This window comes from Myotis yumanensis, unplaced genomic scaffold, assembly GCF_028538775.1.
Source record: "Myotis yumanensis isolate MYYU_CA2020_CCGP unplaced genomic scaffold, mMyoYum1.0.hap1 SCAF_2, whole genome shotgun sequence".
In the NCBI taxonomy this organism is placed as follows: Eukaryota; Metazoa; Chordata; class Mammalia; order Chiroptera; family Vespertilionidae; genus Myotis; species Myotis yumanensis.
The window spans coordinates 27,154,714-27,170,727 of NW_027223753.1; the positions used below are offsets into that span (position 1 = coordinate 27,154,714).

The 16,014-nt window shown below is 37.6% G+C and overlaps 1 protein-coding gene across 10 annotated transcripts in view; it reads right to left on the reverse strand.

The window, feature by feature from the left end:
- MAST2 (microtubule associated serine/threonine kinase 2) overlaps positions 1-16,014 on the reverse strand; it is a 170,125-nt gene that overhangs the window by 68,639 nt on the left and 85,472 nt on the right. For 2 of the 10 annotated variants that reach the window (XM_070404839.1, XM_070404838.1), the window contains exons 1-2: positions 6,771-7,054; positions 3,736-3,930 (exon numbers count right to left, since the gene is read on the reverse strand). The exons of 7 other annotated variants lie outside the window; for them this stretch is intronic. In XM_070404839.1, the coding sequence (XP_070260940.1) occupies positions 3,736-3,930; positions 6,771-6,820 (245 nt within the window). In that variant the 5' untranslated portion in view covers positions 6,821-7,054. Of the gene's footprint in view, positions 1-3,735; positions 3,931-6,770; positions 7,055-16,014 lie in introns of those variants that run through there. One more of the 10 variants, XM_070404841.1, reaches the window with a different exon arrangement.

The window sequence follows — 16,014 nt, forward strand, 5'->3', positions numbered from 1 at the left end:
TGTCAGCTGATTTCTCAACAGAAACTATGCAGGCCAGAAGGGAGTGGCAAGAAATATTCAAAGTGATGAATAGCAAGAACCTACAACCAAGATTACTCTACCCAGAAAACCTATCATTTAGAATTGAAGGTCAGATAAAGAGCTTCACAGATAAGAACAAGCAAAAGGAGTTCATCACCGCCAAACCAGTATTATATGAAATGCTGAAAAGGGTATTCTTTAAGAAGAGGAAGAAGAAAAAGGTAAAGATAACAATATGAACAATAAAGTGACAACAAATATATATCTATCAACAAGTGAATCTAAAAATCAAGTGAATAAAAAATGTGATGAACAGAATAAACTGGTGAATAGAATAGAATCAGGGGCATAGAAAGGAAGTGGACTGACAATTCTCAGGGAGAAGGCAGTGTGGGGGGTGCGGGAAGAGACTGGACAAAAATCTCACACCTAAGGACAAGGACAGTGTGTGGGGGGGGGGTGAGGGCAGGGGGTGGGGTGGGAACTGGGTGGAGGGGAGCTATGGGGTGGAAAAGAGGAACAACTGTAATAATCTGACCAATAAAGTCTAAAAAAAAAATTAGCCTCAAATGCTGCTCTGGGCCCACTTACAAAGCCTAACAATACTCCCTAAAACAGTGGTCGGCAAACTCATTAGTCAACAGAGCCAAATATCAACAGTACAACAATTGAAATTTCTTTTGAAAGCCAAATTTTTTAAACTTAAACTATATAGGTAGGTACAGTGTTATTAAGTTAATTAGGGTACTCCTAAGGCTTAGGAAGAGCCACACTCAAGGAGGCAAAGAGCCGCATGTGGCTCGAGAGACACAGTTTGCCGACCACGGCCCTAAAAGCATCAAACTATTTCCAAATAATTTTTTTAATCCTCACCTGAGAATTTGTTTTTACTGATTTTAGAGAGGAAAGAGAAAAACATCAACTGGTTGCCTCCCATATGAACCCTCACCAAGATTGAACCCACAACTGAGGCATGTGCCCTGACTGGGAATTGAACTGGCAACCTTTTGGTGCAAGGACAACACTCTAACCAACTGAGCCACACTGGCCAGGGCTACTTCCAAAGAATTTAACTGTATCCCCCAAAAAAATTCAAGGCACTTTAAGGAAATACAAACATCCAGCAAACAAGGGAAAATCATCTTGCCATATTATTAAACTGGTACTTTACATGGGACAGATACAAAAGAAGAATGGAATGAAACACTATTATAGTAACCATGTAAACAAGCCAAGGGGGAGAAAAAACACACATGAAATTGAACAAGTTTTCAAGCCAAAGGTGCAAGACATTGTTTCAGGTTGTCCTAAGATCACAGGTTCAAGAGATAGCACTTGAAACCATGTGCACACCTGAGGCTGTGGGTGCCACCCAACTTACAATCTTTTTCAATCTCATACCAAGGTCTCATTCCAATCTCATCAGAAAGAGGTGACTTCAGGGAGAAGTCAGCCTCTAACATTGTCCTATGACAGTCTAATACTGCTTAAATTGTAGAATTTGAGCTCCTATATCAAATAATCTCACCTAAATCTGTATAAATTGTGCTTCTACTTAAACTTTTAGTTTTCCAGGTTACTTTTGTTTTCTACCAAAAAGCTTAACAAATCCCTATTGATCGATCACACTTTCCATCTTGAAAATTTTTTTCAATTGGCTTCCAACATACCTCTGTTGGTTCTTCTCCTTTCTGAAGAGCTATTCCTCAATTCCCCAACCTTTTAAAGTCAGATTGTGCCATGGCCTAAACCTTTGATATTTCTTTATTCTCCATCAATAGTCACTCAGTGGAGGATTTCATAAATCTAATTATTTATTTCCCTTATACAATTCCTAATCACGTATCTTTAGCCCAGAGCTCACGTCTAACTGAATGTCTAATTAGCTATCACTTGCAATTTCCACGTCTTAGTTCATGATAATTCCAACTTTGTAATTGTTCATCCCCAAATCTTCAGTCCTCATCTTTTTCTCAAACTCTGCATCCTATCCATCAACAAATCCTACCAATTCTACCTTCAAAATACATCCCCAAATCTGACCACTTCTTACCATTTGCACCACCATGGGTTCAACCAACCATTGCCTCTTACCTAGATTATACCAGCAGCCTTCTATCTATAGCCAGTGATCCTTCTGATCTAAATCAGATCATGACTTCTTCTGTTTTAAATCCTTCAAAGGCTTCTCATCTCAGCATAAAAACAAAAATCCATATAATGGCTTTAAAGTTCTACTTCATCTGGCTCCACACTATACAACTCAAACCTCATTTCCCACCTCTCACCTCCTAACTTATCCCACACCAGCTTCACTAAACTCTATTGCACAAAAAACACATGAAGCAAGCTCTTAGATCAGGCCTTTGGCACTTCCTCTTGCCTCTGTCTGAACCACTCTTCTTTTATATGCCTCTATTCTGGCTCCATGACTTCCTTTAAGTCTTTACTCATATGTCAAATTTGCATTGAGGACCTCCTTGACTATCCTCCTATAGAGTAATATGCAAATAGACAGAATGGCAGAACCGAACAACCAATCAAAGCGTAATATGCTAATGATATGCTAAGGCAGCTCAACTGCTTGCTATGACATGCACTGACCACCAGGGGACAGACAGTTGACCGATTGGCCAGTTGCTATGACATGCACTGACCACAAGGGGGCAGATGCTCGGACTGGTAGGTTAGCTTGCTGCTGGGGTCCGGCCAATCGAGACTGAGCGAGATGGACCGGACATGCCCTGGAGCCCTCCCGCAGTTCCTCCCTGGTGGGGTCCCTCAGCCTGGCCTGTGCCCTCTTGCAATCCGGGACCCCTCAGGGGATGTTGGAGAGCCAGTTTCAGCCTGATCCTGCAGGCCACTCCCCTTGGGAGGGCGCCAGGCGCAGGGCTCATGGCTGGCGAGCGCTGTTGCGGCAGCGCAAGCCTCTCCTGATTGGGACTGATTGGGCACAAGCCCATGGCAGGCACAGTGGGGTTGGGATGAGCGGTAGAGGCAGGTAGGAGCTGCAGGCGGCGTTGGACTGCGGGTTTCGGCCCAATCCCTGCAGGCCACCCAGAGGGACCCCACCCATGCACGAATTCGTGCACCGGGCCTCTAGTCTTCTATAAAATGACAATTCCTTCTGCCCTTATCCTACTGTATTTTCTCAGTATCACTTATGTCCATTTGTTATACAGTTACTCATTAACTTGTTTGTCTCCCTCCATTAGAATTTAACCTCCCTGAGGGCAGAGACTTTATCTCTTTGTGTTCACTGTTTTGTCCTCCATGCCTAAAACAATGCCCAGAACATAGTCTATACTCAAATAATGTTTAATATTTGAAAAGAGAGGCAGAAAGAAAAGGGGGGAGAGGGTTATTTTCAGCAATCTGAGCAAATCACTTAATCTGTTTTGGAATAAAAATTTCCTATTGTATAAAATGTGGTGTTGGAACTATTTAACCTTAGAGAGCTCTAGCACTGTCATGCCATGCTTCTCCTAGGGGTGATCACAATCAGTAAGGGCACACATCTAACTACTAATAGATATCCTACCATCTGCTGAAATTTTGAGCAGAGATCTGTGAAATTCCTTTTACTCTTCTTTGTGACTGGGTCATGACTTTTATTCAGTTTCTCCCCATTATTAAGGAGAAAGGTCTGGATTTTTTCTATTAGGCCGGAAGCAATCACCCAGGCTCACATTCACACTACTGCAGGTTTCTTACCTCCACTGCAGTGGGCGGCTGGAACAGGGACTGCCAGGGTTGCTATGGGCTTGTGGGTTCAGGAAAAAAGCAAGAGGAGAAGCAGCCAGGGCACAATCGGCACTATATGGAACTTTAATGAGCGATAGGGCTGGAGCCAATGTGGGTGAAAACATGTGCTGGTTTACTTCAGATCCTCGGCAAAAAGTAGAGATTCTGACAAGGTTTCATAGTAGAAAAAAACAAGGTCAGTGATCACTTTTAACCAAAAAGAAACAACTTCAAAGTGTGTTAATTTAGGCAAGAGATTTAAGTAAATAGTCAAAAATCATTCTCAAATATCATACTTCAGTACTAATGTTGGCATAGAATGACCATTAAGACTAAAACTTAATCTACAGAATTTAAACCAAAAATTCAAGCTTTACATAGTCAAAGTCTTTAGAATTGACTTCTGGGAAAATATTGCAAATTTACTACAATTCATCAATTAGCAAGCAATAGAATATTTTGTGTGTAATGATTAAAACTTCCTAAAGAAATTATTACCATAAAAGTAAAACATTCTCAATAGCTTATGAATTGTTAGATTACATCTACAATAACACCAACTTATTTAGCTAACTTTTGCCTGAGTATATCAAATAATGTCACAACTCCATATAGTAAAATTTGCTTCTACTTAAAGTTTAGTTTTCCAGGTTATTTCCCCCCCCAAAAACAATCTGACCATCTTGCTGTGTTAAGTGCGAATAAAAACTATTAAGTAAATAAGATCATTAGACTGGAAACAGATAGATAGTAAATATAGATTTCTCTTTTGTTGATCATTGACAGATATGCCACAGATGATGATAAATTATTAACAGATTTGCATTTAATTTGCTATAGTAGCAGCATGGCTTTCTACACAAATACCATATTAAACTACAATATCTTATTCCCAAGATTAAAAACAAACTTAAGTATCACCTAAGCACCTAAACTGTTTAAAATGTTAATTTCCTGTATTGTTATTGTTGACTGTTTGGATATGGATATGTGACATTCTACTTGTGTTTAATTATATATATATATATATATATATATATGTATATATATATATATATATTCAAAGGAAATCTTTACCTTCCTATCCTTCTAGCTATCTTCAGCATACAGTATGAGGATACAATAGGATAGAAAAGTGGAGGGCAGACAATTATTTAAAGTTACAGGTATGCCCAAATTTCCATAAACAACATATTTTTAAAAATTATAAGAAGTAAAAATATTAACTTCTGACTAAGAATTTCCATTTTTCTAAAGAACTATTTCAAAAATAAGCTCCCTAATACATATATATATATATATATATATATATATATATATAATATATAAGACATTTAGTTCTTGTTAAACTGAATAGTTTTGCTTATTCAAAATTTTGGAGACTTAAATCTTATCACATAAAATGAAGATTTAGCCATTTTGATGAATATAAAATTAGGATTATAAAAAAGTCTGCCAAAACCAAATCTCCTTCTCTTTTTGCTCCTAATTACCACTCTGCAAAAATGGTTATACATGGGAATAGAGTCTAAAAAGGATTGTTTGAAAAAGTTAAAGTGATTTATAAACTATTTACTAGCTCCTCAAGGAGAATTTTCCTAACCTAAATTCAAGTCACTAAGAAAGATACAATGATTGCCAATATTTGGAAAACATGGTTTTTGACCACTTACGCTTTATTAAACTACATTTTTTAATTTTGCTAACAAGTCAACTTTACTGCAAATGACACTTTAGTTGATAAAGCTTCTTTTTCATAGTCTTTAACTTTTTAGTCTTAGTATAGGAATAAACCATTTCTTTAAAAGTACAGTTGACCCTTAAACAATGTGGGATTAAGGGCACCGAGCCCTTGTACAGTCAAAAATCTGTGTATAACTTTGGCTCCCCAAAAACTTAACTATAATACCTACTGCTGATTAGAAGGAAGCCTTGCATTTTGTATATGTATTATATACTGTATTCTAACAATAAAGTAAGCTACAAAAAATGTTATTAAGGAAGAGAAGTTACATTTACAGTATTTATTGAAAAAAAGCCACGTATTAGTGGGCTTGAGCAGTTCAAACCCATGTTGTTCAAGGGTCAACTGTATGACAAACCTTATAATTATATACTTCAAACAAATCTGATTTCCAAGTTCTGGTAGAATCATTAATTCAATTAATGAGCATCTACTAACACAGAAGGGTAATGACCCAAAGGAAGCCCACTGGAGAAGTCTGTCTATTTGAGTATGCCATGCTGTCTCTGTGTAAGCACCAACATTCAAGGGAATACAAGTGCACTCCCTCTGCTCTATGAGTTATGCAAAGGCAGTTCAAGATAGATCACTGAGGTGGAATGGATTCTAGGACACTTCTGTCACCGATTCCCCAATTTCCTGATCAAGTCACTCAGCACTTCCTCATTTTAAATAAGCCTGAGCGGCTCTCGAAAAAAGATATCCTGGGGGGAAAGGCTTCTTCCATTTTTTAGTTTTAAATACTCACCTAAATACCTTCTATATCACACAATATAGAAGTAAAATTTAGGTCATACCCTAAAGGACTCAGGCTTGATTCTACAAAGGCAGATTTGAGGTCCTGAGCTGACAGGCCAGGGGCAGAAATATAATTAACCTCTCTAGCCAAAGAAGGAGATGCTTTCGTTTCCATTTCTTTCTCACATTCATGGGGCTTGTACAGCAGTTTTGACACTAACTTTAAACACCTGCTTTTAAGGCAGGAAAAAAATACCACACAATCGATCTTCATTGTTAACCCAGTTCCCCAAGTACCTAAAAACCACTAAAATGACATCCAACTCAATTTTCAGAATTAGAAACCCCATATGCCCCTGCCAGGGACCACTGTTTTGACCTTGAATTTATGAAGCCAGCTCAGCCCTCTTCCTGACAGACATCTCCAAAGCAGAGTCTTTACCCAAGTAAATGAAGGACTGTTAGTTGGCATTAGTTCTTTTCCTAACTGCCAGTTTCCACTCAGAGACCCCAGCCTCCTTACTGAATCCGCAGGCATGGTGCTCCCAGTCTCTCTCTCCTCCGTTTCATCATATTCCTGGCTACTCAAGCTTTTGCCCTCTCACACTGGAGTCTTGGCAGGAAGTTTTCTCACACAAGGGGTATGCAGTCTATACGCCAAAGGAAACTTACAAAGGCTTCCCAAACTTAATAGAAAAATTAAAGCACTTTTCTTTGAAAACATAATATTCAGGACTTCTCCCGAAAAGACCTAAGAGCCCAGAGAGCAGCAGTGAGATGAGGAGTTCCAGATCCCAAATGAATCAGCTGTCCGTCCTCTGATCTGCCTGACATCATTCACACTCAGCCTGTAACAAATCAGAGCTCCAGAGAGCACCCTGTTCTTCCTCAGTAACAAGCACCAAACTCCCTCCCCCACAAATCAGCTGCAACCTCCAAGCCTGAGGCTTGGCAGCAGAGAACACACTGGCAGAAACTGTACATACCAACTTGAAAACTCACCCTGTGACAGAAATACTATTAACTCAGAAGGCGTGGGCCAGGCCAGAACAGCTGTTGCAGCGGGCAAGGGATTGGAAGATAGCATATTAAGGATCCCAAATCGTTAAGTTAATGAGCTAAGGATATGAGGGAATTTCTGCAACATTATTCAATCTCAAACCCAGGCCTATGGAATACTGACAGAGCCTTAAGGTTAGGGCTTAAAGCATAGTCAATATTCAAATTCTGAATCTGATCAATTTAAGTAAACTCTGTATCCCTTTTTTATACAAAGTTCAGAGCCATTTTCTATTCAATTTCTACTATTCTAATCACTTGAATAACCTTGTAGTGAAAAAAGCCATAGGAAAAGTTAAAGAAAATAAGCCCAGAAACTATTTAGTTTAATTTCATTCAATAACTATTAATGAAACCATTTATATGGCAGATATTACAAAAGATATTGAGGTAAGCTGCAAAAGAACTCTCAGGATAAGCTAATTAATTTCTGTATGCTTCAGTTTCCCCATCTGTAGAGTGAAAATAATTAAGGTACATAGTATATAGGTTATGGTGAAGATTAAATACATGAAACAGAAGAGTGTCTAGCACAGAGGAAGTGCTAGAGAACTGTTAGCTATTATATGTCTTGCCCTCCAGGAGCTAGCTCTCAATCTAAAGGAGGCGATAAGCCCAAACACATAAGAAACCATCTGACAAAAACAGCCTGTCGTGAAGAGAAGAGCCAAATGATCAAGTAAACTGTAGAGCTAAACACTGACAGTGAAAGAAACCAAAGAATAAGCAAAAGTCTTGTCCCCAGCTCCAGAACACGTGACAATTCTGACAGGCTCCTCTCACTCATCAAGATGACAAAGTACGTCAAATTGTTTTTCTAGGGTAACATTCAAAGGATTAATTCATACTCCAACCAGTACTTCTTCAATTGCAGGTCACAACTCTTTAGTGAATTATGAAGTCAATTTAGGAAGTCAGGACCAACATTTTCTTTAAAGAGAGACAGAATAAAATAGAATAGAAAAGAAAATATCAGTGTTTCACACATAGTAAGGGTAAAAATCATTTGTGAACTTTGTGTTTGTGACATTACTGAAACATGTATAAATATACAAGTGTAAACACATATGATGGGTTAAAATGTAAAGTCCATTTGTAAACAAGGGTCATAGTCAGTCTAAAAAATTTGAAAGCCACTGTTCTAATTACCCAAGAAACTCACTCTGGCCTAGTAGCTGCAGTCACTCACATTTCCTCTCCATGTACCAGCCCAATCACTAGCCTCTCACAGCCCCTATTTCAGAATCCCCTGTTCTCTACAAGTCCTAATGAAAATGAAAATGCTCTCTCAGAAATCTAGCACCTCACAACAAGTAATGAATCCCACTCTGGGAAAGTCTTGTGATGATATCAGGGTTGGTCACCAAAGTCCACACTCCCACAACTAGGAGACTAGTCAGTGGAGATTTATCCCCATCCCAAGTTAAGGCCACACAGTTAAGGCACAGCCCTAAGTTTCTACTCAATATTCTCCAGTTCTCTAATACCCAATCCCAGGCTACCAAATATTAACGACGACAACAGCAGCAACCAACATTTATAAGTACTTACTAAACCACGGGTGGGCAAACTTTTTGACTCGAGGGCCACAACGGGTTCTTAAACTGGACCGGAGGGCCGGAACAAAAGCATGGATGGAGTGTTTGTGTGAACTAATATAAATTCAAAGTAAACATCATTACATAAAAGGGTACGGTCTTTTTTTTTTTTTTTTTAGTTTTATTCATTTCAAACGGGCTGTAGTTTGCCCATGGCTGTACTAAACACTCTACACGTAATACCCACATAGTTCTCATCACAGCCCTATGACATATGTGCTATTATTATTCCCATTATATCCTTTTAAATCCTGTCTTCAGATAAGGTGGTGAATTGAAGTAATCTCTAGAATCAATTTTATAAACTGCTTTATTACATAATATCTTTGAGTAGAAGACCCTGACAACAATAGCACATGGATTTCTCTCTAGCCTGGTTCACAATAATAAAGTGGAAGAGGAAGAAGAGCACGGAGCTCCTTAAATAATGCTAAAGTCAAAAAATATTTGTTTGATTTTTAGAGAATGAAAGTCATGTCTTATGACCTTCATCTGACCCAAGGAAGATATCACTCTTACTCCCCAAGGTTTAACACATCCCCACATAGAGCACTTTCTTCACATTTACTGTCATTAAAATCCATCTGTGCCAATATTCCTGAAGCTTTGTCAGCACTAGGAAAGCTTAACATTTCCCTGGTACAGCACTCAACAGTTTACAGTATGAAAAATAAAACATCCACCTCTTCTTATTCATTCATGCAACTATCTGTTGACTGTGTGATCACCCTTAAAGCCAGGTAAGAAAGGGCCTCTGCCACGGGCTTCTCACTTTAGAGGTGCTGCAAAATAACACAAATACAAAAAAATAAATTAATTAAAAGATGTGGGGTGGCCTCTGTCACTTGTGATCTGGCGTTCTGCACTGGCAAAGTGAAACCCTAAAAACCCATTCTTATGACTTACACTGTTCAGACCTGAGGAAAACACTTGTCCACATCTTTCTTTATATGTCCTTTTTAAAAAAGCAATCATGTCAGATTGCTATTTATGAATTGTAAAAGTGCAATGTCAAAGAAAACTCTATCTAAAATTATAAAGTATTCAAGAAATAGAGAGTCTTAGAAGTAAGCAAAAAGACAAATTAACCTGTCAAATCCTTCCTCTCAGGTTAACATGAATGTAATAGATTTCTTGGCTAATACAAGTATTGTTTCCATGTACAGCTAAATATCCATTTACATTATTTCTGTTCCAATTCATGGTTCTAAAGATATTGCTAATTTAGCTCAGTATCCATAACAGCTGAGAAACATTTTGCAGAATTGTGGAATTCGTATTACTAATTAAATATACTTATGTGCAGGGTTAGACATAATGTAAGGCCAAAGACCAATATTATGTACTGGTAATTGAACAATTACTAAAAATTATAATTTGTTTTAAATAAAATATGTGCTTAGATGTATCTAGAAATCACAATTTTTAAATTTAAAAAAAAGAACTGTTTGAAAGAAAGAAATCTTTAAGCTCTGATTTGTCCATCTCATGAGGCAGATTACCAATGAAGAGCTGATGACTCTCAGGGTGTCTCACAATTCTTCGGGGTTTAGCATCACGTTGCTAACCTTGCCTCACAGAGTGGTCTAGATCCCCTCTGGGGAGGAATACTTGTTGTTCTCAAACTCTTTGATCTCTCTGAGGCCTCTGCGGTAGAATCTGAGATTCAGGCTTAGACTCTGAGCAAGGTTGTGAAGCTGGTACTTTAATGTGAGGTGGTATTCCAGTAACTAGAGCAGCTCCACAGAGTGAAAGGTTCTTACTGGCCAAGAAAATGTCCTCAAGTCTTTCTGTACTGTCTGAGCGATGTCTGAAGGTGCTGGAAAAACACTCTTCTGAGTATCCTCAGGAGGTTGCTGGATATGGGTTAGAAGGCACCTTCAGCTCCTAGAAGCTATTGCACTTCCTTGCCACATAGCCTTTTCCAACATGGCTGGATACTTCGTCAAGCTGGTACAGTCTCTATGGTGAGTCTACTTAAATAGACAAAGTCTTATATACCATATCATAATCATAGGAGTGACATTCCATCATCTTTACTATGTTCTACTGGTTAGAAACAAATCACAGGTATTGCCCACACTCAAGGGGACCAAGATTACACAAAAGTATGAACACCTGGAGGAGAAAGCTATATGGGGACCACCTTAGAGTATGTTTATCATGCATGACTATGAAGAAGATTCACCAACAAATAATCCCAAACTGATTTCTATAAACTATTTTAGGACCATTACAGATCAAGGTTTAGTTGAATATACTGCTATGTTTGGTTTTCTTGAAAATATCCTAGCACTGAAAAGATTAAATATCTGAAAATATTGTTATGTGGCCCTAGATATTGCAGATAGCAATCCTATATAATAAAAGGCTAATATGCAAATCTACCGAACGGTTCATGGGTCAACATGAGCCACACTGGCTGGGATGATTTGTGAATTCATGGTTCATTTTTAAATCTATATATTACTTTAAGATTTTTTAAAAATATATTTTATTGATTTTTCACAGAGAGGAAGGGAGAGGGATAGAGAGTTAGAAACATCGATGAGAGAGAAACATCGATCAGCTGCCTCCTGCACACCCCCCACTGGGGATGTGCCCACAACCAAGGTACATGCCCTTGGCCGGAATCGAACCTGGGACCTTTCAGTCCGCAGGCCGATGCTCTACCCACCGAGCCAAACCGGTTAGGGCCTAAGATTTTTTTTTTTTTACCAATTCTGATTTCTATTGCTGCCGCAGAACAAATATCCTTTAAGCAGAACTTAACTTTTTTAAATGTAAGAAATAAAACGATTCAAGAAAGTTTAATTTGGCGTTATTGTTAAAATAACACAATTTTTTACATTTTAAAATACTTTATGTAAGCTAGTATATTCAAAATATCATTTCAATATATATATAATATAAAATAATTAATATAAATAACAATTTGTAAGATATCTTGATTACAACATAGTGATTTTGCTGAAATTAAGCTGAAAAAAATAATGTACATTTGAGTACCTTGGGAATTATTTGCCTTGTTGCTCAGATGAACATCTACTAGATGGTTACAGTATTAATCCAATTGTCATCTTGCTATTTTTGCCAACTTTCAATAATATAAAAATTGATAACAGGAAAAAATGATGACTGGTTATAACATCTGTCTGGTTCCCTTATTAATGATGAGGTTTTTGTTAATCTTTAAATGTTTTCAATTTATATCTGGATGAGAGCCATGATTTTATCTTTTTTGGAAAATTGCCTGTTAAACAGTGTTGGAAGTTCTCCATCAAAATGCCCAATAGATTCACCTCATAGAGCCACAGAGGAAAGTGTACCTCATGTGGGCTGCCCAGGCTTCCAAAAGTAAATCTGAAGTGGTGATCTGAACTTGGCTCCCAGAAGTGAATCTGAAGTTTACTCACTCTCTAATTTTTCTAACTGTAACTGTCCTCTAGATAATTTGCTTTGTTTTAGGTTTGTTTACAACTGGTAAGTTTACTCCCATTGGTGGTAGCAATGACTGAGATGCTGTTTTTATGGTCTGAACACTCCAGGTATGTACCCAAGGGAAATGAAAACATATGTCCATAAAAAGGCTGTACACAAATGATCATAGCAGCTTTATTCATAATATCTAAAAACTGGAAATGACCCAAATACCATCAAACAAATAGTGGTATATTCACACAAGGAAATACTAAGCATTAAATGAACAGGAGTACCGAAACATGAAGGAACCCAAATACAAAAGAGTAGATAGATACTGTATGATTTTCACTATATGAAATTTTTCCACAGGCTAAAGTAATTTATAGGGCCATAAAGCAGATCAATGGTGGCCTTTGGCCAAGAGGTGAAGGAAGAGTTGACTGCAAAACTACACAAGGAATATTTTGGGATAAAATATTCTATATATTGATTGCAGCTGAGGGCCCCAAAAAGTTTATTTCCATGGGTTATAACATCAGTGACAATTGTACTACAAATAGAAACAAACATTTTTATTGGCTTAAACAACAAACATTTATTTCTCACAGTTCTGGAGGCTGGAAAGTCTAATAAGATCATTGTACCAGCACATTTTGTTCCGTGTGAGGGCCCACTTCCTGGGTTGCAGACAGTCACCTTCTTACTATGCCCTCCTGGTAGAGCAAACAGTGACAAGGTTACCGTTTGCAAGCCAGGAAGAAAATCCTCTCCAGAAACTGATCATCCTGGCATCTTGTCTTGAACATCTGGCTTCCAGAATTATGAGAAAATAAATTTCTGTTGTTTAAACCACCCTGCCTCTAGCATTTTTTTATGGCAGCCCAAGCAGACTGATACACCATCCAATGGGAGAAGACAGACAAATAATTCTTTATTTACAATTCTGTAAGAGTTATGAAGGAAAAGTACAGGGTTTAATGAAGGCACATTCTGGGAAACTCAACTTGGGCAAGGGACAGCAAGGTATGGGTGAGGTCAGAAAATCCTTTTATAAGGAAGTAAGACATAAGCTGAGACTTGATGGATAAGTAGGAGCTAGACAGGTATAGAAGGAGGAAAAACATCCATCTCAGGTATAGGGAACATACTGTGCAAATATATAGACAAAGACAAGAATCAGACAGTTTTATGGGCCATATCATGACTTTCAAGTGTAATGTAACAAGTAATAAACTATTCACTAAATAAGTTGAAATGAAAGCTAATCATCAAATATGCACTTTAAAAAACCTTTTCTGGCTACTGTATAATGGATGGGTGAACTGAGGGTAAGCAATGCCAGTCAAAGAAAGACCAGTTAGAAGCTATAGTAGTAGCAGAGGCAAGAGATCACTATGGCTTGGACTATATGAACATGCCAGTGGTAACAGAAAGAAGTAGAGGAAATTGAGAGATTTGAGAGGTATAATAGAAAGGAGTGTGGGTGTGAAGAGCAAAGTAACAAGAATAACTGTTTTCTATCTTGAGAATAAGAGAGGAGTAGGTTTTTGTGAAAGACAATGGCTTCAGTTTTATAAATGCTCAAGGTGAGATGTCTCTGAGATATCCAAGCAGATTATAATGAATTGGGAATTGTGAGGTCCAGACATATAAATGTGAGGATGATTTCATAACAGTAGCTATTCTCAACACAATAGTGACAAAACAGGCTCTGAAAGATATTCAATCTTCAGATCCTGTGTCCACATACTTATGGCTCACTGATAAACCACATACTTTTATTTTTAACAACAAAATGGTTCCTGCTACAAAATTAGTGATGACAATTGCTCTACCCCTGCCAACGTCTGCCACTGGAGAACCTATATGAGATCATTTTCTATATATATATATAAGCCCAATTTTTAAAAGACTATTAAATGTAACACAATGTTATCATTCTGGTCTTCACAGTTCTTAAAGATACCAAAATTTCCTGATTTTCAAAGTCCACAGAGAAACTAAAGCCCTGTATCAGACAGGCACCACTTTTACCACACAAAGGGTTTACTATGTGTAGCAGGTGGTATCTCTTTTTAGCACACTCCCCAGAAGCATTTATCCAGGCAAACACCATCAAATTACATCAGAGCGGGAAAGTACATGACACTGTTTCATATGTCAGTTTCATAGGAACAAAGTTTGACACATCACATCCTTAAGCCCCAGAAACTCCTCCCTGCTCACTGCCTATCATTGCAGACACCTGGCATTTACTTTCATCTAATATCTGATGTCCAAGTCCACTGCCCAAATTAGTAAGTCTACAATGCAAAAAGGATAACTATCCCTAAGGACTCTAAAAATAAAGGCCACCAATAGCAATATGCAAGCCTGTGCATGTGTGTGTCTGCAGGTCCATTCTTAACCCCCACTGATGCTCAATGCCTCAAAGAAAAAAGACGTTTCAAGAAATATGAGGACAATCGTCTTAAGTTGGTTAGAAAACTTTAACTTTCTGGGTAACTAGAAACATAAACACTATTTACATTGAGCTCCTGAGTGTGTTGGGCCTAGGTATTGATGCTGAAATTCACAAACAAACAAACATCCTATTTGAAAGGAATTTCCAAGAGGAGGCCCTTCCACAGAGCTGGGCAAGCGAAGCCAGTCCAAGCTGTTTCAATTGAGAAAAAGCAAAATACAATATTCCTATACCTTGGGTAAACAAATACAAATAGATTTACTACTTCATTTTCTTTCCATTCTTTTCCAGAGTCCAGGCCAGTAGTTCTACACTTTCAACATGATTATCAACTCTTCTAGGTCTGATATTCTAAGATTTTTTTAATATTCTAAGATTTTTTAATGCATTAAAAAACATCCAAATGGGTTTAAACATGATATAGCTTTCTAAAAATGAAGATGATTTAATTTCAGGAAGCTACATCTAAAATAAATGGTATGAAACAAGCCAAAGAAACTTTCATAACCAACTTGCCCCAACAAAGCCCTTATCATTGCAGCCTGGATGTTCTCATTCCCCAAGTTGAAATTTAGTAGGTCTCTTCCCTAATGTGATCAAAGCCAATATTTGTGGCTTTTCTAAGGCACACTATTGTTCATTTAACTTGGTTTGGGGTCTTACTGATCTGTTTTTCTATAAAATTTACAACTTCAAACAGGTAATTATGACCTGCTAATAATAAAAACAACAAGTAACAACTACATTTTTTGAAAGGTTACTAATAACAGGCATTGGGCTAAATTCTAAAACAATAACAAACAGCTATGTGCTTAATTGCAGGCACTATGCCATACACTTTATGTGTGTAATCTTTTACAGATAAATTGAGACAACTGAGGCTACTGTGAACAAACTGTCAGTATTCCTAAGGTAACTCTACATGTAACTACATGTCTTCAATTTTTGCCTATTCAAGAACATTGAAAAAAAAAATTCCAGCAATTGTTCCCTCCTCTCCTGCATCAGCTATTCCTTCTCTACAGAATAATTTCTCTGAAAAACAAATATGATGTAATATCTCCTATTTATATTTTTAAAAGGGAGATTCAACTCTATAACCTTTTCCAGCTATTACCTGATTTCTGTGATCCTCTTTTCATCAAAACTCTTTGAAAGAATAGTGTATACATACTCCTTAACTCCTCTTCCAAAATATCAGAAAAGGAACAAGAATAATTAAA